General features: G+C 35.7%; 1 protein-coding gene across 5 annotated transcripts; it reads left to right on the top strand.

The window, feature by feature from the left end:
• LOC126771855 (protein gooseberry) lies at nt 1–26680 on the top strand. 5 transcript variants are annotated; one of them, XR_007669569.1, is made up of 7 exons: nt 1–233; nt 13378–13550; nt 13711–13969; nt 15623–15822; nt 16878–17482; nt 19865–19970; nt 26285–26423. XR_007669569.1 is itself a non-coding variant. In XM_050491998.1 (7 exons), the coding sequence occupies exons 1-6, from the start codon at nt 179–181 to the stop codon at nt 19917–19919; spliced, it is 1347 nt and encodes a 448-aa protein (XP_050347955.1). In that variant the 5' UTR covers nt 1–178; the 3' UTR covers nt 19920–19958; nt 26285–26408. The 5 variants fall into 5 exon arrangements, 4 of the variants coding, with proteins under 4 accessions (XP_050347955.1, XP_050347953.1, XP_050347956.1 ...); XM_050491998.1 differs by having other exon boundaries at nt 19865–19958; nt 26285–26408; XM_050491996.1 differs by lacking the exon at nt 19865–19970 and having other exon boundaries at nt 26285–26680.

Genomic DNA, 26680 nt, shown 5'->3' with positions numbered 1-26680 from the left:
TGTCTTCAAAGTAACACGGATTAGACACACGCCGTTTCCTTTTACATAATCATGCCTCCGTGCAGCCTGTGATTGTAGTGTAAGACTGATATTGTGATTTTCCGGGATATTTGCGTGCGCTAGGACTGATTTGATGCTTGGAGTAGCGTTCTCTACGTGAAGTTCTGCTTCCGTGTCAATGGCTGTATCAACGTTGAACATGACTCCGTACTTTACAGGATATTCATTCCAAGGTTAGTGACTGTGTAATCCTTTCAGTTTAACGTTTAATTTAATTTTTATATTACTCATTAATTTATTTAAAGGAATGATAGGTATATGAACTTAATTTAAATATAGAGTTCAAATTATAACGAAAACCTTGTAAGGAGTTTTTTCTAACATAATAAAAATTATTACATCTGTTTGATGCTTTATGATATTCTGAAATGATACAATTATTTTGTTATGAAATTTACATATACATTTCAATTTGTGTATGTTAATCCTATATATGGATAATTATCCTTTACCATGCAGTATCATCATAAACCACTAATCGATCAATAAACCGAACCGCCTATTATACGATCTAAGCTTAACAGCTGATTAGTGGCCAATTACAAGCATCGAAATCATCTAAAAAAACATAATTAGTCTTACAAATAATTTTATCGCTACGAAAGGTTCGAAACAAACCATAAAACGATAAAATCGTGAAGAAATTATAAAGCTAAAAGTGACTTTTACTGCCGTTCATATAACAATATATCATCCTGACGCCTTAGGATGGGAGATTGTTAGAAAAAAAAAAGTTACTATTGATAAGAGGACCTTGTTGCGTTGGAGTTTCTGGAATGGTCAAGGACTCAAGTATAGAAAGCGATTTGTCTACTCTTTGCTTGTTCAATAAAGAGATTCTGTCACGACTCAACTATTATTTGTTTCTTCAAATGATCTTGATCTTAATTTAAACGTAACAATATTGTTAAAAGGAGTTTAAAGTATTTTTTAATGTTCTTTCTCTATTAAAAGTACATTATTAATATCTCTAGAAATTATTCGGATATTCGTCAATTTATTATTGATTTATGACATACCTTTTGTTTCACATATGTAAAGTTGGTTGCATTTTACATATGGTAGGTATTTTATATATGCAAATTTAGTTTCAAATATGCAAAATTAGTAAGCTTTTGATGAAAGCCTTGGCGTGTGCATGGAAATTAATTTCTCAATTTTAATGTCACATGGAGTAAGAAATATTCTATAATCGAATGAAACTCTAGGCAAGCGCGCTCCATCTTAGACTATCTCACTTTCCATCAGGTGTGATAACAGTCAAGCGCTAGCCTATACATGTAAAAAAAAAAGCTTTTATAATCGACAAGTTTTTTTTTGTGGAATTGTTAAGATTTGTCGTACGAGTCACAGATATTACAGCCCGTCGTAAAATCAATGAATAATCTTTGTTTTAAACTGTTCGTATTTGATATTTATTGCTGGAGACAGTCCCTTTGGTGACACCAACATTTTACGAACAACTGTCAATACGTTTTCTTTGTTTACTTTATAATGAAACCCTGTTTGGAAGTCATCTGAAAATAAGTAACTGTTATTGATTTTGTCATGAATATTTCTATTTTATTTTTTATTTTAATTAGAATTTTTTTATTTTAATTAGAAGAAGCTAAACAGCCTGAGCGATTCTTCAAGACAAGTAGGTCTCGGGATGAACATTGAAAAGACCAAAATTATGGCAAACCGACATGTATCCCCGAGACCTGTGGTCGTAAATGGCTCTCCACTCGAAGTTGTGCAGGAATATATCTACCTGGGCCAAACTATACAACTTGGCCGGCACAACTTTGAGAAGGAGGCTAAAAGAAGAATACGTTTGGGCTGGGCGGCATTCGGGAGGTTACGTCATATTTTTGAATCGTCGATCCCACAGTCGCTTAAGACTAGGGTCTTCAATCAGTGCGTCCTACCTGTAATGACTTACGGTGCCGAAACGTGGACACTTATCATAGGACTGGTCCACAAATTTAGGGTCGCTCAGTGAGCAATGGAACGCGCGATGTCATGATGATGGAGGTTTCTCTGGCAGATAGAATCCGAAATGAGGACATTCGCCAGAGAACTAAAGTCACCGACATCGCGCGTAGAATTAGCTCGCTGAAGTGGAAGTGGGCTGGTCATGTCTCCAGGCGCATTGATGGCCGATGGAGCCGACACGTGTTAGAGTGGAGACCACGCTTAGGCAAACGTAGTGTAGGACGCATCATAATAATTGAAAATTGAAAGATTAATTGCATACTTGTTATGCCTATTTTATTTAGCTTTTAGCTTCATGTTTTAAAATATGGATGTTTTATGTTTCATAGGTTACATTAAATCCGTACTTATGACGTTAAGCTCTTGAAAAAAAAAATGTTTTAAACTTTAGTTGCTCTTAAAGTTCTGGCAATGCGTTTAAGCATAAATCATTACCATACGAAAACATTTCGACCGCATTGTTAAAAACGTCGCCACGACTTATGACCTGTTTCTAAGTTAAATTAAAACGAGAAAGAAATACATAAAATGTTTCGAGCAAGAGAGATGAATGACACTAAAGGAAGCCGACAAAAGTCAGGTTCCTTTAATTTTAAAATATTTATCTACGAAACTAATCAATCATAATTTTTATTAATATAAAAGATATAAATTATCTATTGCGAATTCATATTCCATACAAAAAGTCGTTATGAGATTTTTAATGACGCATAATGCATTATGCGCTTGCGCTGAGAAACGCGGTTCCTTTTCAGCGTATTATATTTTCTTAATCCCTAATTCGACACAAAATTATATAACTTAAATTATAAATCGGGCTTAGTGTCAAATATCGATATGCTCTCTGCCACAAAACATTTCTGTAATTCCAAAAGCTGAAAGAGTTTTATTTTAAATTTATTTAAAGTTTTGTGTAATTGTGATGATTTCGTTTAGTTCATGCAAAGAGTTTCTAACAAACACAAATATTAATTTTAATAGCAATACACATTTACATTATAAGGGTTTATTTTTTTATTAATATATATTTGTATAAGATATTAGAAATTCGTTTTATGTTATAGAACAAGGTAAAGCCCACGACTCAGCTAGTAAGTATTTATTGAACTGTATATATATCATTACATTTTAAATGTAAGATATCTTTTGTGTCCCTTTTTGGACACAAAATATTTATTATATTACAATGTGACTTCATTATAATGTCAATAAAATACAGTACTTAATTAGATTTTGATCATAATATGGAAATATTAATCAATTTCCAAGCTCTTCTTTCCTTTATTTATTTATATGTAACTGCCTTTAAACATTTAATATTTTTATTATGTTATATTAAACTTGCGGATGTAAAGAAGTGACAATAATATACCTACATATTATTATTTGGGTATGTATGGCAAAGACAATTTTTTTCCAAATATCTGAATATCGGTATTAGTTCGCATAATGTAAGCGATGACGGTCGTATGACGGTCGATGTCCGCGATACGCCGCGGGCTAGGTGACGAGCCCGTGAAGCGATACCGATCGACACACACCTTGTAATTTCCACGCGAATCAGCGAACCTCTTCAACGAGAACATCTCGATAAACTTGTTATTTGTTTCGAATATCATCGAAGTTTTTAACAAAAATGTGTCTGGTGACCTCTATAAAAAGTTCAGTACCATAATCAAGGTTTAGTCACATTCATATCAAGACGGACAGCGGTGCACTTCGTACGCACACATCCTCGCTGGGATCAAAGGCACCGACAGGCTCTTTTAGCCGCATAATATGACGCGCCTCGTCCCTTTGCCCGCGAAATGCCTCGACCGAACCTCGAGGGCGCTTACTTGCCATTATTTATGTCGATCTATTAATAAACAAATTGATATAACGGACTCTTAATTTATTTTAATATCGTTTGAAAATATTGCTTTTAGTTCGAATCAAACATATTGTGTTAACTCGAGTGGTCGAATGAAGAAAAACCATTTTTTTCCGCTTGTCTTGATTGTATTGTTGTATTGCTTGATACAGAATCAGATGACGTTTATTAGGTACTAATAGAGATTAAAATCAACATCGCTTCGGGCAGCGCATACGCCTGCTTTTTGCCAGCCTTTCTCTAGTTCTCCACGTCTACTCATTACGTGTTTAATTGCGGTGTAGACTATCTAATTGATATAATCGTGGTAATAATCTTGAAAATGTAATACATTGTTTGTTTTTTATCTCACTAACAGTGTGTTATTTGATTACAAATAGTCTCACAATCAGTCACAGTTTTAAATTATTGTCAACTATATAACTTAACCTACATTATAGTTTTCTATATAAAATTATAGAATATTTATGTTTCCACAAGCGAGCCTTAGCGGCAAGTGGATGGATCAAAGAGTCCATTTCTTATAATAAAAGAAAAGACCCGTCAAATTAGTATATAACGCGTCATGAATACGAAATGAGGTCAAACAGGGCACTTTCAAACACACTATTATAATGAAATAAAATATTCAGTTCCATTCATTGCTAGTACATACATTATGTTCGGTGTTGACGAGCCGAAAGGCGTTGCCTCGTTTGAACAGTTGGCATTCGGCTCAATGGAGGGAAATTTCGTTATAGTTCATAGGTACTCATATTTCATTATTGCATTTGAATTTAATGAAATTTGAATCTATATAAAAATTAATAAAATAAAATTTTGTTAATTTTTTCTCATATGATATGTAAATAACAAAATAGTGTTAACTTTTGTTTTCAATTTATATATATATTTTAATATTAGGTCCTTACATATGAAATTAGCGTTTTGTATGGGAGGAATATAAAGTCAATTTTTTTTTTGTAAAATATATTTAATTAATCAAAGTATGCACCGTTACTATCGATGCACTTTTGCCATCTCATAAGTAGTTCATTGATCCCTTTACTAAAAAACTCTTTGAAGGCGGTTTGGACTGCCGCACCGGAGTTGAATTTTTTTCCTTGTAAGAAGTTGTCCAAATTCCAGAAAAAACGGTAATCTGTTGGAGCAAGGTCCGGTGAGTACGGTGGATGTCGCAGACATTTCAATTGAAGCTCATCTAACTTAGTGGTTGCTTGTTGTGCAGTGTGTGGTCTTGCGTTGTCATGAAGCAGCAGTGTCCTAGAGCGATTGACCAATCTCGGTTGTTTAGCAGCTAGTTCTTCCTTCATGGTTTGCAGTTGCTGACAATAGATATCTGCCGTAATCGTTTGGCCAGATTTTAGAAAGTTGTAGTAAACGACACTGGCGCTACTCCACCAAATACTCACAAGTAACTTTTTCTAAGTCAATTTTCGCTTAGGGCAGGATTTGGCTGGGTTTACAGGGTTCAGTCATTGCGACGAGCGCTTCCGATTATCCTACTTCATCCATTTTTCGTAATAATACAGTAATGATTCGATTCGATTTGAGCAAAGTAATACAGCAGTCGACGCGTGTTTGCAAGTTCGATTCACTTAATTCATGAGGTACCCATCGTTCAAGTTTGTTTACTTTCCCGATTTACTTCAAGTGGATTAATACAGTTTTATCACTTACCCCGAAGCCTGCAGCTATCTCTGAAGTGCTTTGTGATGGATTCGCTTCCACAATAGCCTTTAATTCTTCATTTTCCACTTTGGTCTCCGGCCGTCCACGGGGTTAGTTATGAAGGTCGAAATTTCCAGAACGAAAACGTTAAACCAAAAAACGTACAGTGCTTTCTTATGCGACACCAGCGCCGTATATATCATTAATCCCTTGAGCTGTTTTTGCAGCACTGGTACCACGGTAGAGCTCGTAATCGTAAAAATACCGATATTTCATGTTTTCCATTGTGCCGTAATAAGCGACGCCAAGAAAAAAAATAATGAGGAAAAAACAAATGAATGACTGTTTTCAAAACTGAAATGTATCAGCTAAATGAATTTATAAACTTGAATTTGGAATTCTTAAACAAAAAGGAGATATTTTAGATCAAAGTGGTCAGTACGACAAAACGCTAATTTCATATGTAAGGAGCTAATATATAAGCTAGCGCTTGACTGTTATCACACCTGATGGAAAGTGATGATACAGTCTAAGATGGAGCGCGCTTGCCTAGAAGATGCCTATTCACTCTAGACTTGAAGGTACTCATATAAAAGGTGGTAGGGAAAACCGAGGTCGGGAGGGTATTCCAGATCTTAGCGGTGCGTATCAGAAACAAGGATGCAAATCGTTTCGTACGTGTCTTAGATAAGTCAACTACGTACTAGGGCAGATCTTTACGATGCCTCGCAGTTCTCGGAGGAACCAAATTAAATAGTTACTGGGCACATTCTCCGAAATATATTCTGTAGAAAACCGACGGACGAATCCAAAGCTTCAAGCTGGTACTTAGCAGAGCCGTCTCATAAATGACTGCAGTACTCCATGCACGATCTGACTTGGGCTTGATATAAGATCAGAAGCTGTTCTGGTGTGAAGTACTGTTTGACCTTATTGAGGATACCAAGTGTTTTGCCAGTAGTTTTAGCCTTGGATTTAATGCATTGCTCAAAGTTGAGTTTAGATGTTAAACTAACTCCTAGAAGCTCAATACTGTCAGTGATGGGTACAGATATGCTTCGGAAAGTCGGAGTCAGGAGGAATGGACTCCTCTTGGCGGTTAACAAACACGCTTGAGTCTTGGTAGGAATAAATTTGACTTGGTTATCGTCACCCCAATCCGAGACCTTTTCTAATGTCAAATTGATGCGTTCTACCAAGGCCTCCCTGTGCTTAAGACTTTCTGTTGCATTAGCTCGGGGATCGGATATGTATCTCTCCGTTACTGTGCTGTCGTCTGCGTACCCAAAGATAGAGGCTTTCAGCAGATCGTTTATATGTAGCAGGAAGAGTGTAGCGGAGAGAATTGATCCCTTAGGAACACCGGCATTAATCGCCATTAGATCAGACGAGAAACCATCTAGGACAACTCGAAATGATCGTCCTCTCAGGAAATCTGATATCCAGTTGCAAATGCCAACAGGTATCTTGTAGCTAGGAAATTTCCTCAGAAGGCCCTTATGCCAGACCCGGTTGAAAGACTTGACACGTCAAGTGAAACGACTAACGCTTCACCGTACTTGTCCATGGCTTCGCCCCAGATGTACACTATAAGATCTCCAGTTGACCGATTCCGACGAAAGCCGTACTGCTGGTCCGATAGGAAATCGTTTTATTCGAGGTATGCCAGGAGCTTGTTATTCATTAAACACTCCAAACCTTTGCAAAGTATGGAGGTGATTGTTATGGGTCTGTAATTGGCTGGGTCGGCACGACTATTCTTCTTGGGTACAGGTTGTACGTTGGCAATCTTCCAATCCAATCCAAAGTAAAAAAAGTTCCAATTAGGAACTTGAACGGGTTTAAGAGAGAGGCGGTACAAGCGTGTTCGAATTGAGACAACTCAGGTGCACAAATCCTTAAGACTATTGCTGGAATCCCGTCAAGGCCACTGGCTTTATTCACGTTCAAGGTGCTGAGAATTTTTAGAACCTCTCTTTGGCGAATTTGTATCTCTAGCAAAATTGCGTCGCAAGTTGTTTGGTGGTGAGGCACTTCTCGCATCGAGAAGTGGATTTTCGGCAAACAGAGCCGCTAGTAAGTTAGCCTTTTCTGTTGCCGTGAAGGCCAGGGATCCATCGGGCTTCAGCAGCGTAGGCAGCGATGGACGACAGAAATTCGTTTCAACCGACTTGGACAGGGAACAAAATGCCCACCTACCACGGGGATAGAAAGCTTATCTAGTCCCAAGCCGTCTAGTTCAGTTGAAACGAACCTTCTTGAGAACCTTCTTGTAGGACTTTGCAGTAGAGTTAAAGGCTCTCTTCTTGGATGTTATGTCCGGAGCTTTGGTGGTGCTACAAACGCTGAGTTTTTACGGGCCTCAGCCTTTGCGCACTCAGCGTTGTACCACCTAGGAATCTTGCCATCTAGTGATACGTCAGCGTATGGAATAAAGAACTCCATAGCCTGGCATATCACTTCAGATATGGCTTGTTCTTTTTTTTTTTTTTTATATCGCCGGGAGGGCAAATGACTCTACTCCACCTGATGGTAAGTGGTAGTAGAGTCCAAACGCGACGACGGCCAGTACAGACGGGAAAAACGTTCTGCACTAGCCGGAGAGAAGAGAGAATAATTCCTCAGAGCACTCGCCGTGATACAGTCGATAGAAAGCGCTCAGTGCTGCTATCTCACGACGCAATTGTAAAGGTTCAAGGGTGTTTGTGACCTTTACGTCGCCAATAATGCGTACGGCACGTCGCTGCAACCGGTCCAAGGCCTCAAGTAGGTACTTAGCGGAGCCATCCCAAAGGTGCGAGCAATATTCCACGCAAGACCGTACCTGTGTTTTGTACAGCAGGCACAGTTGTTGTGGCGTGAAAAAGCGCCGCACCTTGTTCAGAACTCCGAGTTTCCGTGAAGCTGTTTTTATAACAGCCTCGATGTAATCCCTTGGACTAAGGTCGCAGCGAACGTCAATCCCCAGCATGGCGATTTTGCTTTGCATCACCAGCGGAGTACCACAGAGGGAGGGAAGAGGGGAAAATGTTGACTTTTTCGCCGTGAGAGCGCATACCTGTGTTTTCTTGGCATTAAACTCAACAAGATTATCAGAGCCCCATTTGGCGATGAGATCTAACGTCCTATCGAGTTCAATGACAAGATTCTCCCGCCTCTCCTCAGTTTCCGCCCGCCCAGCCACTGCGCGTCCGTGGTATCCACCATGCACTGTACTATCATCTGCATAGCAATGTATGTTCCCAAGGGAGAGCATATCATTGATATGCAAAAGAAAGAGTGTGGGAGATAGCACAGATCCCAGATGTTCGCAGCTCGGCGGATCATTGGAAGAGAAGCATACCGGCCACCATCAGTAGGATGCAAAAAAGTGTCGTACCTCGTCCCAATCTGCTAACTAAATAATATGAATATACATATAAGTGTATGTTTACACCAAGACAAATACTTTCGTACTTATATTATACTATGATATTTTGAATTTATATAAAAAAAAAATTATTTGAATTTTATGTTTATATTTTTAAAAATACGAAAGATGACATAAAAATATTATTACTCATAGCAAACATGTTACGGAAATTGAACTCTATACCGTACGGATTCCACACCGACGAGATGTCGGGTCAATTCGGGTCAAAGGAGAGCTAGTGAGTGCAAATCGCATCTCTGTTTCTGACATATTACAAGGAATACCAATAAAGTGTTCATAATCATCTACCATTTCCGACAATGTAATTTAAAAGTAACAAAATAAAGTTCGCATATAATGTATACAATTATAGATAAAAAGTAATAATATAGTTGAAATAAAAAAAATATTTAAAAAAGGCATACTTTATACTTACAAATTTAAATGAAAGGCTTTGGTATTTCATAGTAGATATCAAAGTTGTGTTTTAAAATATTGAAACCGAAAAGAATAATTTATATATTTATCTCACACACACTTAAAACACTAACATAGCTGAAGAACAAATTCCCATAAAGCACGATATTGTATCGGCGTTACAATATATTCTATGAAAGTATAATAGGACTGATTTGATAACCGATTGCTGCACCTCGAGCCACGCGACCAAAAGGCCACACAGAGATCTCCGAAAGTTTGAAGAAGGCTTAATGGAATGACATAGCCTTTGTAAGTGCCGCCCAATTCTAATGCCTATTCAAATGGCATTTCTTCGCTTTGTTACTTGATTTTGGACAGCAATAGCTTATTTTATTAGTGTATAAATGATTTTAACAGGTTACGAATAGAAATCTATGCGCATCAGAATAAAAGATAATCATTTTAAGATCCGATTGAAATTTACCTGTAAGATTAAAACTTATTGACTAAAGGTTTTTATTGAATATCGTTTATAGTCGACATTTGATAACCGATAAAATTCAATGTTTTCTTTAAACTAAACATGTTCTGTGATCATGGGTGAAGTGAAAAGGCGTGAATGAATTTAAAACTAAATAGGTACAAAGGTTTTTATTTTTTATATATTTTATAAAGTGACGCAGGAACATTCACAACCTTTCAAAGAATTTTGCAAATGTGTACCAATTAAAATAGTCGTTGGTCAGTTTCAAAATCTATATAAAATGAAGAAATAATATGAATAAATAATTTTCTCCGTCAAGTACTGTATGATAACTGTTAAATTAATTATAAATCATGAAGCAAGCATATCTCTGTATATTATGTATAAGTTATCGCTGCACACAATTCTTGTGAAGAAAAGCGGTGTGTGACGTAAAACCTCATATAAATTTTAGTATAGGCACATTAATGTCGCTACGTGAAATTGATTTGCAAGCAGAAACATATTATGATTGTGAAAACGGGGTTTACGATTTATTTACACAATACGATATCGACTTTAAACATTATAAACTATCACTTGTAAGTGGATATCTGAATAAAAATTCTTAACAAATTAATTTTCAACCAAAGTATCATAAAATATTAAAGTAGTAAATAAAGTTGTTAGCATTCATAAACGAGCGTTTTTAGTTATAATTGTTAATCGATATATTTTTGCATTAAATAATAACAAAGAAAATAAATATTTTGGAAAGTTACTTCTACACCATTAGTAAAAAATATTTAATTATACGAACTGCGTGTAAGAGAAACTAGTGTAAGAGAAACTAAACTCCTTGGATAAAACTTTATGTTATTAAAATTCTAATCCAGAAATCGGTTTGTTTCTTATAGTTATCAAAGTGTGTTTGTAATAATTTAATAGGGCATGCCTTGTAACAAATATGCGAACGGGATATCTTTACGCCTATTGACTTCGTAACTTTTATTGGTCGTTTCACCGTAGTATGCCGCTGGCGGTACAGACGCAATAACCTATGACATTAAATGTCACAGTAAATATTAGAGAAAACCTTATAACGTGCAATAAAAGAACTCAATTAATGTTACGTACCCGAAAAAACGAACTCAAAGAAACATTGGAGTGTTCAAATATTTATTCAAAAGATGGCATATTTTGTCATGATATTGCCGAGGAAATATTGAAATTGATCAGTTTCCAAATATCAGATGGGTATCAATTTTAACGTTTCCGACCGTGATGGAGATGAGCCCTGGATTAAGAATTCTGATTCGGCTTGAAATTGAAAAAAAAATATTTTAAAGTAAAAATGTGCTTCAGAAATCCAATCACTGAATCACAATGTCTATGACGAGTCGATGGTGCTGAGAAGTTTGATGAAAATGTGATTGCTAATTAAAGTTGACACAGAAATGCGAATAGTGAATAGAAAATCTTCATTTATTTGGTCACGCTTTGCGTCTTACGTTAAGCATTAAATGACTGACTCTGTTTCAATTTCGTCTTACACGAACGTAACGGTTGAACGAATCAGAACAAGATTATATTATTGTGAGAATTTTTTATACCTTCAAAAGGACTATTTATCCAAGTTCAGTATGTGATTCTCCCTCATTGAAGTCACTCGAACTAGCTATGAATAAGACGCGTAAGTAAAAACTTACTGGCTTCCGAAAACCCACTGACTTATATTTTTTATATTCTTAACTTACTTTCGAATAGATTTGTATACCACCCTGGTAGCAGCTATTGTAACGATAAAATGGTGCATGATCAAATTGTGCTTCCGGACGATTAGATATTACGAATAAATGTTGAAATTTGTTGTTAACTTCGCCTCCTTTTGCGTTAATAGCTTAACAATGTTTGCCAATTCTATTACGCTTTGTATATTTGTAGTTCCTTTATATCTTTTGTGCCATTTTATCAATTGTACGTATGATTGATCCTGTTTCAAAATTGAAGCGTTTTAATGTATATTTATTGGTTGATCAATTTTATTATTGGCTTAAAATGGTGAGCCAGCGTTGATCTATCTTTCTTTAAATCCTTCGAATGTATGCGCTTAAATAGATATTTATTAAAGGTAAAATAAGATACTTGCGTACTTTCTATGCCTGTGCCTTCTCAAAGGCTTATATTTTTTTAATATAAATTTAAATTAGAAAACAACAAAATGTATAATTTTTTTTTAAATACAAATTTATAATTTTATGATATTACTAACTAATAAAACTGAAAATTTTAAATGAAGTGATATATTATTATAAAACCACCCACATTTGTATAGAGAAGGATATTAAGGACACGTTATGTGTCATAAATATTTCGGGAACGTTAAATTAACACTAAGGAACATGGGATTTTGAGGCACCACGATGTCTACGGGGTTCCAAACAAAAAAAAAATATGAGGATCGCTCGCAGAAACTGAGATCAGCCGATTGTAAAATATACGTCATGTTAGATCTTATTTTGTAGGGAAGAAAGTTGATTATGTCATGATTAATATAATTCTCTATACGATTCTTTGTTTTTGTAAGTGCAATTCTTAGCCATATTTTGTTTATATTACGGTTTATTTTACAACGGCTTATCTCTGGCTTCTCGCCTTATTTAAGGACACACTTGTTGACATGTTGTTTAATTGATCGGTGCTTCTCGGCAGGGGTCTAGGGTCCTACGTGTGGCGGTATCTTTGAGGAATTATTTGAAATTGATAAACTATAAATGCCTCCACAAGTGGAAGATGCCACTGTTATTTTTTTTCTTTACAAATGAGAGATGTCTGTCAAATTTGGATAAGAATTAGGAATTCATTTTGGAATGCGATCATAGACATATTAAGGGTATTTTTTGTTCCAAGAAAATCACTAGCTTATAATTTGTTTTTTCGAACAATTAAAAATATATAAGACCTTTAATTCCTGGCTTAAAACTTGTGTTTTTGATATTAATTTCTCGTTGGCTTAAATATTATACAAGCCTCAATAGGAGCTAACGTGAATACAAAGGCGTTGCAAAAATCGTTGATCGGCGGCTTTCTTTGACGATAGGTGGTCCCAACCACTGCCCATGATGTGATTATAATAGCCATTTTACTCACACATGTATTAATAGTCCCAGAAATATTTTATACCTTGAGAAGTTTATTTGCAATTACCGTCGAACGAACTTCATTATCGCTCCCGATAGCCATCACGATAAAGATTAATTTTTTTTTTTTGATAACTTTCTCCGTAGGAACTTAAGAATGATTCGACATAATAAAATTCTAGCTAAAATGAATAAAATGCTTTTCTGAATACATTTTAATATTACAAGTAATACTATTTTTTACCAATTGAGTTTTGATAAGATAAGTTAAATTAGATATTTTCCTTAAGTTATACTGTGATTGAACTTTTATTTCGATTATTTATATATTAAATGTATTAATAATTTATAATTGTTATAGGACAAGGTCGTATGAACCAGTTGGGTGGAGTTTTCATCAACGGTCGTCCATTACCAAACCACATCAGACTGAAGATCGTGGAGATGGCGGCTGCGGGCGTGAGGCCTTGCGTCATCTCGCGTCAACTACGCGTCTCGCACGGCTGCGTCTCCAAGATCCTTAACAGATACCAGGTAAGTGTGGGCGTGTGAAGAATGCTAAAGTTGTTAAGTAATGTATATGCTACCACTGTAAATGGCGAAGGTGATGCTGACATTAGAACGCCAATTTCGAATATTTAAATGATAATAATTTAAATTGTTCGATTATTTTCAATTTGTTTTTTCTTACCAGGAAACCGGCTCAATACGTCCTGGTGTTATCGGAGGATCGAAACCGAGGGTAGCAACGCCCGAAGTTGAGAACAGGATCGAAGAGCTCAAGAGACAAAACCCAGGTATATTCTCCTGGGAAATTAGAGATAAATTAATAAAAGAAGGCATTTGTGATAAAAACACTGCCCCATCGGTCAGTTCAATTTCTCGACTTATAAGAGGAGGCAAAAGGGATGAATCAGATCCTAGAAGAAACCACAGTATTGATGGTATTCTAGGTAAGTCATACTTACCTTGGATATTTTTATACAAATGCTTTTTAAAATTACAAAATATATACGTTTTTATCTGTTACACGATATATGGGCAGTGTAAAATAAATATTTTATATATCTATATATAAATGTAAATTAAAATAAAAAAAAACAACAAATGAGTTTGATTTGTTCATGTGATGTGGTTTGAAATGTTTGTTAGTTCACTTAAATACTTTTGCGCGGTATTGTGTTGAGCATTTGTTTGAAACAGTATATTACTAAAGTTCGCTTTGGCTATTTTTATATGCGATTCATCATAAAGTACTCTATTATTCATAACGTACAAGGTTAATTCTATGTGTAAATTTATATTAAATTTAGCCAAAATTACGAAATCATTCCAAAAATATTTTTATATAGTATTGGATGAAACCTTCGTCATAATGATGCGTAAATAAGTGCCATGTCATCGTAGTCTTTAACGCTGATTCAAGACCATAATCACTTAATTCACTTTAAAGCGCATTATTATTATGAATTTATTCCTATAATGAGACTGTTGGAAACGTTTGCAAACTTAGTAAAATGGCGTATAAAGTTAATAATCCACGTAAAAGTGAAGCGGGCCAGGCGCGCGCGCACGCCACGGCAGCGCCCCTTGTGTCGGCTTCGGAAATTGTAGGTTATAAAAATGAAATTAGTACTCAAAGCTGTTATTATCCCATCGCGTTTGGCCGCGAGGCTTGCATTACGACAATCTGTCCGTACTGCACGTCTTGTGCCGTATAGCTATCCAATATAAAATGGCGCTCCTAATATCCCGGTGCAGCGACGGCGCGGTTTTGCCTGAGAGATTCTGCGCCGCGATAAGATTATGCATATTAAGTTGTGTGCGGCTAAAGTAATGTCTACACTGGAAAAGCGGGTCCCTTTGCGCTCGTGCTCGCGTACTCAAAATTTGCGTTTCGTGCCTGTCTATGACGGCGGATAACTGTAAATGAAGTGAAACTTAAAGTGCACTTCCAAGAAACGCTTTATAAGACCGTCGCAATTTTGTAACATGTAATGATCAATTAGGTGCAATTTACGTCATGAATATTTTAAGAGACTCATCATTAAAACAAAATTTGAATAAGATATTGATAAAAATGTTGATATACTTATATCGAATACATTTTGAATCACACACGTGAAACAAGTCCGGTAGCTACACATTCATTATAAAACAAATCATCGAACCAAATGTTGTAATATTTATTAAGACCCAAGAAACTCATTAGAGACTTCTTTGAGCTTAACATACAATGTGGTTACATTTAATTTAATCGAGTCCGCGTGTGGTCCGAGCGGTAGCAAATAATAATAGAAGTAATGAAACAAAATGATAGGAAACTAGAAAGTCACGTTGCAGTGACAAATTTTACATATGTAACAGATTTAGCTACATCATTATCACTATACGTATTTGATAATGTACGGACGGGCGTGCAAGCTTATTTTCTCTATTAACTTAATAACGTAGGTGCAATTTAGTTATAAAGATGGAAAGTAAATTTCTTTAACTGGCGTTTTCCTTGGATAATTTAAGTGACATTATTGATCCGTTATGTTATGTCTAATTCGAGCGCTATGTACGTTATTTCGTAGAATTAATCAAATTGTTGTCTTTAAAAGGTCCATCATCTTGTGAAGACTCCGATACAGAGTCGGAGCCCGGCATTACGCTGAAGCGGAAACAACGAAGGTCTAGAACCACCTTTTCTGGAGATCAACTCGAAGCTTTGGAGCGAGCTTTTACCAGAACACAATATCCTGACGTGTATACGCGAGAAGAATTGGCCCAGAAGACGAAACTGACAGAGGCTAGAGTTCAGGTATGTAACTAAGTATAACTTACATTTTTAGCTGAAGTATTTAAGCAGTGTGTTATTAAGCAGTTTAAATAAAATATGAATATAAATCTCTTTTGTTTAATATCCTTTATCTCCTCCCATTTGAGAGGAGAAATGTAGTCATTAAATTATAATTAATTTCAACTCGAAACTGGCTACCATATGGTGTAGCTTACTACTGGACTAACTCCTTAAATTGAAATTATTATAATTATAGTAATAAAACAAAATAGTTGCATTTATTTCAGCTATAATTCTGTTCATCAATTTTAGAATTACATAAGTTGTTGGAACAAGTTTTTTTCTTATATTTTTAAACGAAGAAATAAATGTTAGAAACAATTATTATTAAGTATTAATTGTAATTATTTTATATAATTTACAATATATCGCGACATTACGTCACGTTATAAAAGCAGAGGGGGAAGCACGAAGAAGTGTACAGCAGGGCTGGACAGCGTATAGAAAACTTGGTCAAGTCTTTTCGTCACGGATACCGCAATGCTTGAAGACAAAAGTCTTCAACGAGTGCCTCTTACCGGTTATGACCTACGGAACCGAGACGTGGACACTGACAGTGCGTTTGGTCCACCATTTTAAGGTCGCTCAGCGAGCTATGGAGAGGGCTATGCTCGGAGTTTCCCTGAAGTATTGAATCCCAAATGTGGTGATCCGACAGAGAACCAAGGTTATCGACATAGCCCAAAGGATTAGTAAATTGAAGTGGCAGTGGGCTGGACACATATGTCGCAGCATCGACGACCGTTGGAGTAGACGTGTTCTTGAGTGGAGACCACGCCTTGGTAAACGTAGCGTAGGACGCCCTCCAGCTAAGTGGAGTGACGATATACGCAAGGTGGCTGGCAGCGGTTGGAGATTAAGAGCTGAAAATCGAGCTCAGTGGTTTGCCATTGGAGAGACCTATGTCCAGCAGTGGACGCGAAAAGGGTGATGATGATGATGATGATTATGATAAAAATATATAAATTTCAGTTTAATATTTCTACATCATATTTTTTTTTTATTTTTGTCATTAGGTTTGGTTCTCGAACCGAAGAGCTCGTTTACGGAAGCAATTAAATTCACAACAATTAAGTGCCTTTAATACAATGTCCTTGCAATCTGCCTTCCCATCAGTACATCAACAGTACGAACCACCGTCTTCTTTCAATGCCCAATGTGCTTCATGGCAGCAATCATATTCTTCTGCGTTAGGTTCTAGCTCTGTTCTAAATTCTGCATTAGCACCTTCTCTGCACCAATCAGCGTTAGCTACTCCTGTATGTCAGTCAGCTCTTGCTGCTTCATCCTTGCATCCACCTACTTCAAGCTCATTCACATCTGGGAACTTGACTCCGTTATCTCATTCATCTGAACTACCAACGCCTTTGCAAGCATCGTCCGATGCTACGCCTAGTACGAGCCCAACAGCAGCGAGTCCAACTGCAAACCAGAGTAGTGGAATTGCTTACCAACATCCAACGTATGCAAATGGCACCGAAACGGTCTCCCACCCGTACGGATATAGTGACTATGCAAAACAAGAGCACATGGCAGCTCACAATCACTGGACATCGAGACAGCTCAGTGGTCATCATCAAAATAAATTAGCCGAAGTCAGCGCCTGGCCAGAAAATTATAGGTGAGTTTACTTTAAACTTATTCAGATACGAGTAATGATGATGAATCTATAAATAAATATTAACTGCCTTTAATATCTCAATAAGCCCTGGCGGCGACCAATTGCCTTTATGAATTATTGATGTTTAGCTACTTATATTCAGTTTTGGTTTCAAGAAATGAACGCAATTATATTAAAATAACTTATGAATTCATATTTTATAATATAATGTACTACGTGTATGTGTATAAAACGCGTATTACGTATTCTACGTTTAATAGCATAAATGCATGGTTAGCTTATTTGACTATTAGTTACTTAGTTTTCTGACAATAGTGTTTATGTAGTTAATCCTCTGTACAGTGGCTGTTCGCTGCAAGTATTATCCAGACGTAGATCTCGCGAATTGAGATTCGTTTTATTTCTTTTACCTTCCTTTATCATTAGCCGAAGCGGCCGCTAATCAATTAAGAGTGTAAGAAGTCAGCCATTATACGCCGCGCGGGTAGTTATTACAGGCCTCTCTTCGTAATACGCCGATGCGATCGTGAAGGCAATAGGGCTGTGAATTTTATGTATATTTTTGATCGATTACTAATTGGTTTTGAAGTTACGTTCTACGTTGATTTATAATTTAGTGTAGAGGAAAAGTTAATATCGTCGAGTTATTGCTATTTAGGTAAATGATTTTCACGTGTGTGAGTGATGTGAATTTGACTAAAATGAATGTCACAAATTCATTGTGCCATTGTATGTCAATGAGGACGTCGTTTATCTGTGTTATCGAGACAAAGCACGACTATAAACTTCACATTGGACCACACACAATATATTTTGTAGCACAATGAGACACATTCTAGTAATATATGAGCTGGCCATGTCTATGGTGATCACTTCATCTCGTTCCTTAGGCAATCTCGATTGACGTAACATTCAAAAAGTACGAATGAACACGAAATCACAATTTCAATAGAAAAAAAATCGTGACTAGTGATACATTTAAATATGTTTTTTCCTTGCACGTAAGTTATTGGTTGTCTAGATAATTATACTATTAAATAGGTATCTCAGAAGATTTTACTATTAATTAAATGAAAATTTTATAAAATTGATAAAACAGGAAATAATAATACGATGGAGTTTCAGAAAACACATGACCTCTCATAACTTTGTTAACAATCGTTCAATTTAGTTTTTTATCATCACAAACGGTCACAAATCGAAGCATTGTAAATTAAAACTTATATATATGCAATAAGGGTATTTGTTGAATGCATGAAAATATGCATAGAAGGTATTATCGTCGCCTTACATTGCGGAAAACAGATAAACATACGTTGCTTTGTAGCGAGCGCTTGGCAATTAATGGGAGGCCGAACGTGACATTAGTACGATGAACCCGTGCATTAAACCTAACTCGAACCTGGTATTAAAACTTATCTGCAGCTATTTGCATTCAACTTCCTAAACAGCGTGGTTCTGTACTCTTTATTGGACAATATAGCGGACGAACCGTTTGTTCACTCAAAATGTACGCGTGATTGATGGATGCAGGTGAACGAAAATTGCTTTTCAATTGCTCCTCGATTGAAATACTAGGCTTTCGGTAATGCATACGGCGTACGGTATTCGACTCAGCGAGAAACCGATATTAACCTTCGTAGTTTGTTTGAATCTTCACCTTCTTCATATAATAATAATAAAAAAACTTGATAAATATTATTAGTAATAATTGCATGCAATACGAAATGTATATACTATGAAGCGATTTATATATCGCACTTTAATGCGATGTAAAGTTTTTTTAATTAAATCTATTAACAAGAAATTATTTATGTTGTAAATTTTAAAATGTTTCAGTTATAAATGAATGTCTAATTCGTCAATTAGTTCTGTAAAACAAATTAGGGATTTCACCGGGTTGCGTGCGCTCGCGCCGTTCCACTTACTAGCTGCAGCTTTCCGAAATGATATCTTGTGTATGTTAATTACGATAACTGATTAAATTTCTCTTTCACCTGTTATTTAAACACCGTCATCTCGTAACCATAAAATTGTGGACACGGCTGTTTCAGTAGCACTTATAAAGGAATTATTATTTGATTGGCTGATAACTGAACTTCCTAATGTACATGCTTATTATTTTTTATAAAGATACTTTTTTTTTAAATCACCGTAGTTGAAAGGTATTATAGAGGTTTTAATTATTTATTTAATGACGTATATATATATATGTCCCTCAAAATCTAACTCCACGTCCGGCATGACCATCTTTGCCACGTGAGGGACGGACATTGGTAACTTTTAAGTTCACTAACCAATGGCCAACAGAGCTCTAGTAACCCAAAAAGGAGATATGGAAGGTCATTTAAGAAATACAAATAAAAATAAATACACGTATAGAGTCGCTTCCTGGGGGCGATCACCAGGGCACGTCTGTAGCTGGTGTCAGACGTGACAGAATGCTAGCCAGTGACTCCCGGCTTGCCGGTTGGACGTAAGTTGAAAGGTATTATAGAGGTTTTAATTATTTATTTAATGACGTATATATATTAAATATATAATATAATAATTATTATTATTAATATATGTATATATATTTATATATGTCCCTCAAAATCTAACTCCACGTCCGGCATGACCATCTTTGCCACGTGAGGGACGGACATTGGTAACTTTTAAGTTCACTAACCAATGGCCAATAGAGCTCTAGTAACCCAAAAAGGAGATATGGAAGGCCATTTAAGAAATACACGTATAGAGTCGCTTCCTGGGGGCGATCGCCAGGGCACGTCTGTAGCTGGTGTCAGACATGACAGAATGCTAGCCAGTGACTCCCGGCTTGCCGGTTGGAGTCGGGGATAAGGGGGTTAGGGAAAGATCCTCAAGGACTACAACCGATGAACAAGGCGATATGGGTGATACTTTGCAGAGCAGGGACTTGGCTCCCGCAAGCTCAGCCAGTACATCTGAAACGACCACTGACTCAAAATATGAATATGCAAGAAAGAAGTGGTCACCAGTAGAGTTAGAAGAACTTATGTTTTGTTATTTTAAAGCCAGAGCTGGTTATCTTAAACGATTAGAGACATTTTTCAAGGAAAGAAATCCGGAAAACCCTAAATCAATTAAATTTACTGGTAACGGGTTATCAAATCGGGCACGTAGAATCATTAAACAACATGTATTACCTAAAGACACACTAGATATATAGAATACACACTAGATAGATAGAATACAAAAAACCGCAGAAAATATAATACAACATACACCAAATAGTGTACCATTAAACACACAAAATTCTGACGATCTAACAACAATCACTCCATCTCCATCATCCACCTGTTAACCCAGTCAAATAATGAACCAGAACAAAGTAGAAGCTTAGTATCTCAACATTCTTTAAATATAAATAAAATAAACTGCAATGATGATAGAAGAAGAAAATGGACACAACAAGAACAAGAAGAGCTAATGTTTTCCTACTTTGTAGCGAAACGTGAAGGTGTGGCATATATCAGTAAATTGGAAGAAATTTTTAAAGGCAGAAACCCAGATGATCCTAAAATTCACAGATTTAATGGAAATACACTGTCTAATCAAGCACGCAGAATTCTGAAACAAAATCTTTTTTCTCAAGAATTACTGAACCGAATCAAGCAGCGAGCTGATGCCGAGATGCAATATTCTCACCATACTGATAATCAATCAATGCAGTATCGGCATCTGTTACGGGTGGTATGGTGGAGGCCCTCGAAGAAGACATGGTGGATGTTGAGAGTGGAGGTGAAAAGGAATCTCCAACTGGCCAACTTCCTGAAACATCTCAAGTTGAGGATGAGGATCCCATCGAACTTCAATTCCTCAAAATTTTTGCAGAAGTAAAAGAAATACCTATCGAAGAGCGCACTTACTTGCCAAAAGCTAAAATCTTTAAACAATTCTTACACAATCTTTCAATAATTAACAACTACTTACCCAATTTATTGGCAAGTAGTTGTACTTTCCGAGACACAAATGATTTGATTTATGCAGCAGCTAAAACACTAATAGTTAATAATAAGCAATCTCCTTACTTACTAAGAGAATTAATAAAACCCTATACAGACCCTCCATGGAAAAAGAGGATAAAAATTAATATTGAACATCTGAGGAAAGAATTAGGTCAAATGGTAGAGATCTCGAGAGGAGTTAACTCACGAAAAATGATAAAAATCAAAGGCAAACTTTACAAAAAATATAATATACAGAACGAAACAGAACATAAATGTACAGAAGAAACATTAAAACAAAAAATAAAAGCACTAGCAGGCAGGATAAAAAGATATGAAGATATAAACAATAAGAAACAACAGAATAAAATGTTCATTGAAAACGAGCATAAACTATACAAAAGTTTAGATAGTAAAAAAGAACGTGCAGATATTAAAATACCAAACAAAAGCTGTACCGAGGAATTTTGGAATAACATTTTATCGCAACCGGTCGCATACAACCAAGACGCAAAATGGATATCTGAAATAGAACAAATCAATAGTAACTTAAACATGAGCACTTTTGAAGAAATAACTGTAGAACATATTAAAAAATCTGTTAGTAAATTAATTGTAAAGCTTAATTGGAAAGCACCAGGCCACGATAAAATTCAAAATTATTACCTAAAATATCTCACTAATATACATAACCACCTAGCACTGTTATTTACCAAGCTTTTGAAAAACGAAGAACCTCTAGAAGACTGGCTCACAACTGGAAAGGTCATTTTAATACCGAAAAATAACGACACCGAAGACCCAAAAAATTGGCGTCCTATCGCATGTCTGCCTAGCATGTATAAGCTTTTCACATCGATACTATCCGATCAACTGTACACTCATTGTCAAGTAAACAATATTATGGCCCCAGAACAAAAGGGATGTCGACGCGGATGCAAAGACCATTTGATGGTAAATAAAGCTATCCTAGAAAATGCACATAAGGGACAAAAAAATTTAAGCATGAGCTGGATCGACTATAGTAAAGCGTTCGATAGTATATCCCACGAGTGGCTGTTGCATGTAATTGACATTTATATATGCCCACATCTAATAAAATCTTTTCTTGAAAGAGCAATGCTTAAATGGAAAGTTATAATGACGGTTAGGGGCTCTAGTGAGTCTTGTACTACTGAACCGATTTACATACGACGGGGCATCTTTCAGGGAGATTCCTTGTCTCCATTGTTGTTCTGCCTAGCTCTTAACCCAATTTCTACATTACTAAGTAAATATGAAACGAAAGGATATAAACTACAGGATAAAGTGTGGATTAATCACCTAATATACATGGACGATATTAAAGTTTATGCAAACAATAGAAATAACTTAAAAATTTTACTAAATAGTGTTGAAATATTTACGGATGATATAGGCATGACTTTTGGTTTAGATAAATGTAACACGCTTCACTTAATAGCTGGACACAGAAACTACACTGATGGTAACGAGTATGTGCTACTGAACGGAGATACTTTTAAGCAGTTAAAATTAGATCAAAATTATAAGTATTTAGGTGTTAATGAATCCGGAAAAATTATTCATAGTGACGTTAGAGATCAATTAACTAAAGAGTATTTCAGGAGAATCAAAAAACTAACAAACTCTTTCTTAAATGGGCGCAACCTAATAAAGGGGATAAATACATACGCCATTCCAGTTTTGTTGTATTCTTTTGGTGTAATCAACTACAACATAAGCCATCTTAAGCGGATTGATATTAGAACACGAAAACTGTTAGCAATTAAAAAGGCCCACCACCAAAAAGCAGACGTTGATAGATTGTACTTACCGCTGATTAAAGGGGGTAGAGGACTAATTAATGTAGAATACTTGTATAAAGCCCATATTCTAAAACTTAAACAATATTTAGAACAAAAAAATGACTACCTAATTGAAGCAATAGTTCAGCAAGACCAAAGAAGAGAAAAATATTCCATATTTACAGAAGCAAAAGAGATAGAGAAAGATTTGAAGTTACCAAACGGCAAATACACAATCACAGAAATAAAAAAGAACATAATTAAAAAGCAAAATGAATCCTGGAGAAACAAGAACCTACATGGCCAATTTCCCAAAAAGGTCCTTGACCAAGGCAATGTGGACACAGAATTGACGTTTAAGTGGCTGAAGAAACGACCTATTTCAGCTTTATTGGAATCATCTTTATTTGCAATACAAGACCAAGCGGTACTTACACGTCAGCACGAACGCGACATATTGAAACGAAGCGTCAACGGAAAATGCCGCTTGTGCGTATCTAAAGATGAAACTGTTCAACACCTTCTCACAGGATGCGAAAAACTAGCTGAAACATATTATGTTAAAAGACATAACAATTTGGTACAGTATATATTCTGGTGTTTAGCAAGAAAAAGCAAAATAGAAGTTAATAAATTATGGTGGAAAGAAGAACTTAAACAACTTTAATAAAGTAAAGGAAAATAATATAGCCAAATTAATGTGGGAAATTCCCATACAAACCGATGTCACAAACACTCACAATAGACCGGTCCTTATATACATAGATAAAATCAACAATAAAACTTACCTTATTGATGTTTCGGTACCATCTGACTATAATATTGGAGCAAAGGAAATAGAAAAAATCAGCAAATACCATCCGCTGAAAGTCGAACTCTCTAGACTGTGGAAAAGCACAGTCACAACGATTCCGATAGTAGTGGGCGCCACAGAAGTAGTGACAAAGAATCTAAAGCGGTACTGCGACAAACTAGAGACACACGTTAATATCAACATCCTCCAAACACAAGCATTACTCCAATCAGCAAAGTTCTTGGAGACACAATATTTGTAACAAGCACACAGATTAGTAACAGTGAGAACAAAAGTCTTACATCTAACAGCATTCAAGAACCACACTGAAGCTGCTAATAGATTTTGTATAATTTACTCTAATACACTCACCTACAGACAATAATCATATCATACGTCCAAACTCAAGTTATTGTACATAATTTTTACTCAGGCAGACCTGTTTAATTATACATTATTGAAAACATAAAAAAAATGCACATTTAAAAATAATAATAATATAAATAGTTTGGTAAGTTTCATGTTAATGTACATATATTACTTTTTTGTCATTATTATAGTAGTAAGTAGATAATAGGGGAAAAAAAGAATACTTTATTTTTTAAACATTAAAAAACATTGTTTTATGTATTTATTAAGTGGTGTCTTTACCTTAATACATTTGTATTTCAAAGCTCATATTAGTGTTTGGAAGGTTTTTTTTTATAGAATAGGAAGGCGGACGAGCATATGGGCCACCTGATGGTAAGTGGTCACCAAACGCCCTTAGATGACTAAGGTATTAATGCTAATGTTAGCATTGTAAGAAATGTTAACCATCGCTTACATCACCAATACGCCACCAACCTTGTGAACTAAGATGTTATGTCCCTTGTGCCTGTAATTACACTGGCTCACTCGCCCTTTAAACCGGAACACAACAATACCAAGTACTGCTTTTTTGCGGTAGAATATCTGATGAGTGGGTGGTATCTACCCAGACGAGCTTGCGCAAAGCCCTACCACCAAGTTTTAATCTTTAAGCCTATCCACCTACACGTTACAATAATCTATTATTGTTTATGCGTTACTACGAACATGAATAAGCCTTAATAACGTATTAGCCACTGAATTCAATTGAATATATAATTTTATTGTAAGCTTAGTCACGATTTATTTCCATAAAGCGTCATTTATATGTGTTTTCTTTCATTTCATTCCGACCACCTAAATTACGCATTCCGGTAGACCAAAAATAGGTAACAATTACAACCGGCATTAGTGACTGCTCTATGATTATAAACTTTTAATATTATACCGATAGATACAGTCCAACATCAATGTAGATCAATTACTCGTATTTCATACAGCATTCAGTCATTCGTTCCCACGCTTTAAGATCTTGTACTTGAAGTTGATATTAAAGTTGTTTTTCGACGGAATCGTTATTAATTACATTAAATTAGCAAATTCATTAGCAAGAATGTTATTATATAATTTTGTATATGACTGCCTCGTTGGTTTAGTGGCTTGATGTTTGAAGGCCGCAGACCCGGAGGCGTGGTTTCGATTCCCAGGTCGGGTAAATGTAAAAGTCTTTGGGTTTTCCTGTCAGAAAATTCTCAGTAGCAGCCCGGAGTCTGGAAGCTGGAAGTGTGTCCCCTGCCTCGAAAAGCACGTAAAGCCGTTGGTCCTGCGCCTGAACTCTTACCGGTCGAGTCGGTTATATATATATGTTATATATATATAATAATCTTATTTATATATTTATTATATCTATTTTTTTAAAACTACTCCTTGATTAATTGACATGTTAAATTTTTATATTCACTAATGTTTAATTATATCGGTTGTAGGTTTTAAGCTGTTATCAAGATGATCATAAAGTTTTAAGTTAGTCTTTAAGCCAAAGAAGCTTTAATTATATCATTAAACGGTCTTTTTGGCGTAGTGGTGGCTAGCGGTGGCTAGCTTATACAGTTGCAGACATCGAGATCCCGGGTTCGAGGCCCAGGTCAGTCAATTAAATTTGTTAGGTTGTTGGATAAGAAGTACTTAGTAAAATTCTACAGTCCGTGGCTCATCAAGGACTAAGCTGTTGATCCTGATCTCTCTCTGTACATATCGAATTGCCGCTCATTATACTATGAGCACCTAAGTTATCGCGTTTACGCAGTTTTTGAGATTGGGCACCGTGACCGAATTTTTGGCATTTTTTAGTTTGTGTTTCAATAATTAATTTTCATTGTTACAGTTCCTTCTTCGGTACAAACCACACACATTACGGGTCTCATGCACATTCTCCCACCGAAGCGAAATCGGGATACCCTTATATCGGACAACTTGGTGGCATGGACATGGGGAGAGTTCATTAAATAAATAAGTTTATATATATATATATATATATATATATATATATATACACAGTTTACTAAACACAATTTATATATGTTTGGCGAATAATATCTAAATATTTTTAACCATTTTTGAACTAAACGTAACGTCAGTGCCTTCATCGTAATAATAATAAAATATCAAATATTTTTTAATCATTTTTGAAATCTACAAAAATTAACAGGTCGATTAATTTTTTGAAGACAGCAAAATATTATTATATATTAAAAAGTTTATTTACATAGAACATAAGTGA

Source organism: Nymphalis io, chromosome 11 (assembly GCF_905147045.1).
Source record: "Nymphalis io chromosome 11, ilAglIoxx1.1, whole genome shotgun sequence".
NCBI lineage: Eukaryota > Metazoa > Arthropoda > Insecta > Lepidoptera > Nymphalidae > Nymphalis > Nymphalis io.
This window is presented reverse-complemented; position numbering and strand designations above follow the sequence as displayed.

Bases quoted from the DNA above. Each gene is read 5' to 3' on its own strand.
- LOC126771855 (XM_050491996.1), top strand. From the start codon at position 179: ATGGCTGTATCAACGTTGAACATGACTCCGTACTTTACAGGATATTCA. The intron at 234-13,377 runs GTTAGTGACTGT...TAATTGTTATAG, and splicing joins TACAGGATATTCATTCCAAG to GACAAGGTCGTATGAACCAG. The intron at 17,483-26,284 runs GTGAGTTTACTT...TCATTGTTACAG, and splicing joins GCCTGGCCAGAAAATTATAG to TTCCTTCTTCGGTACAAACC.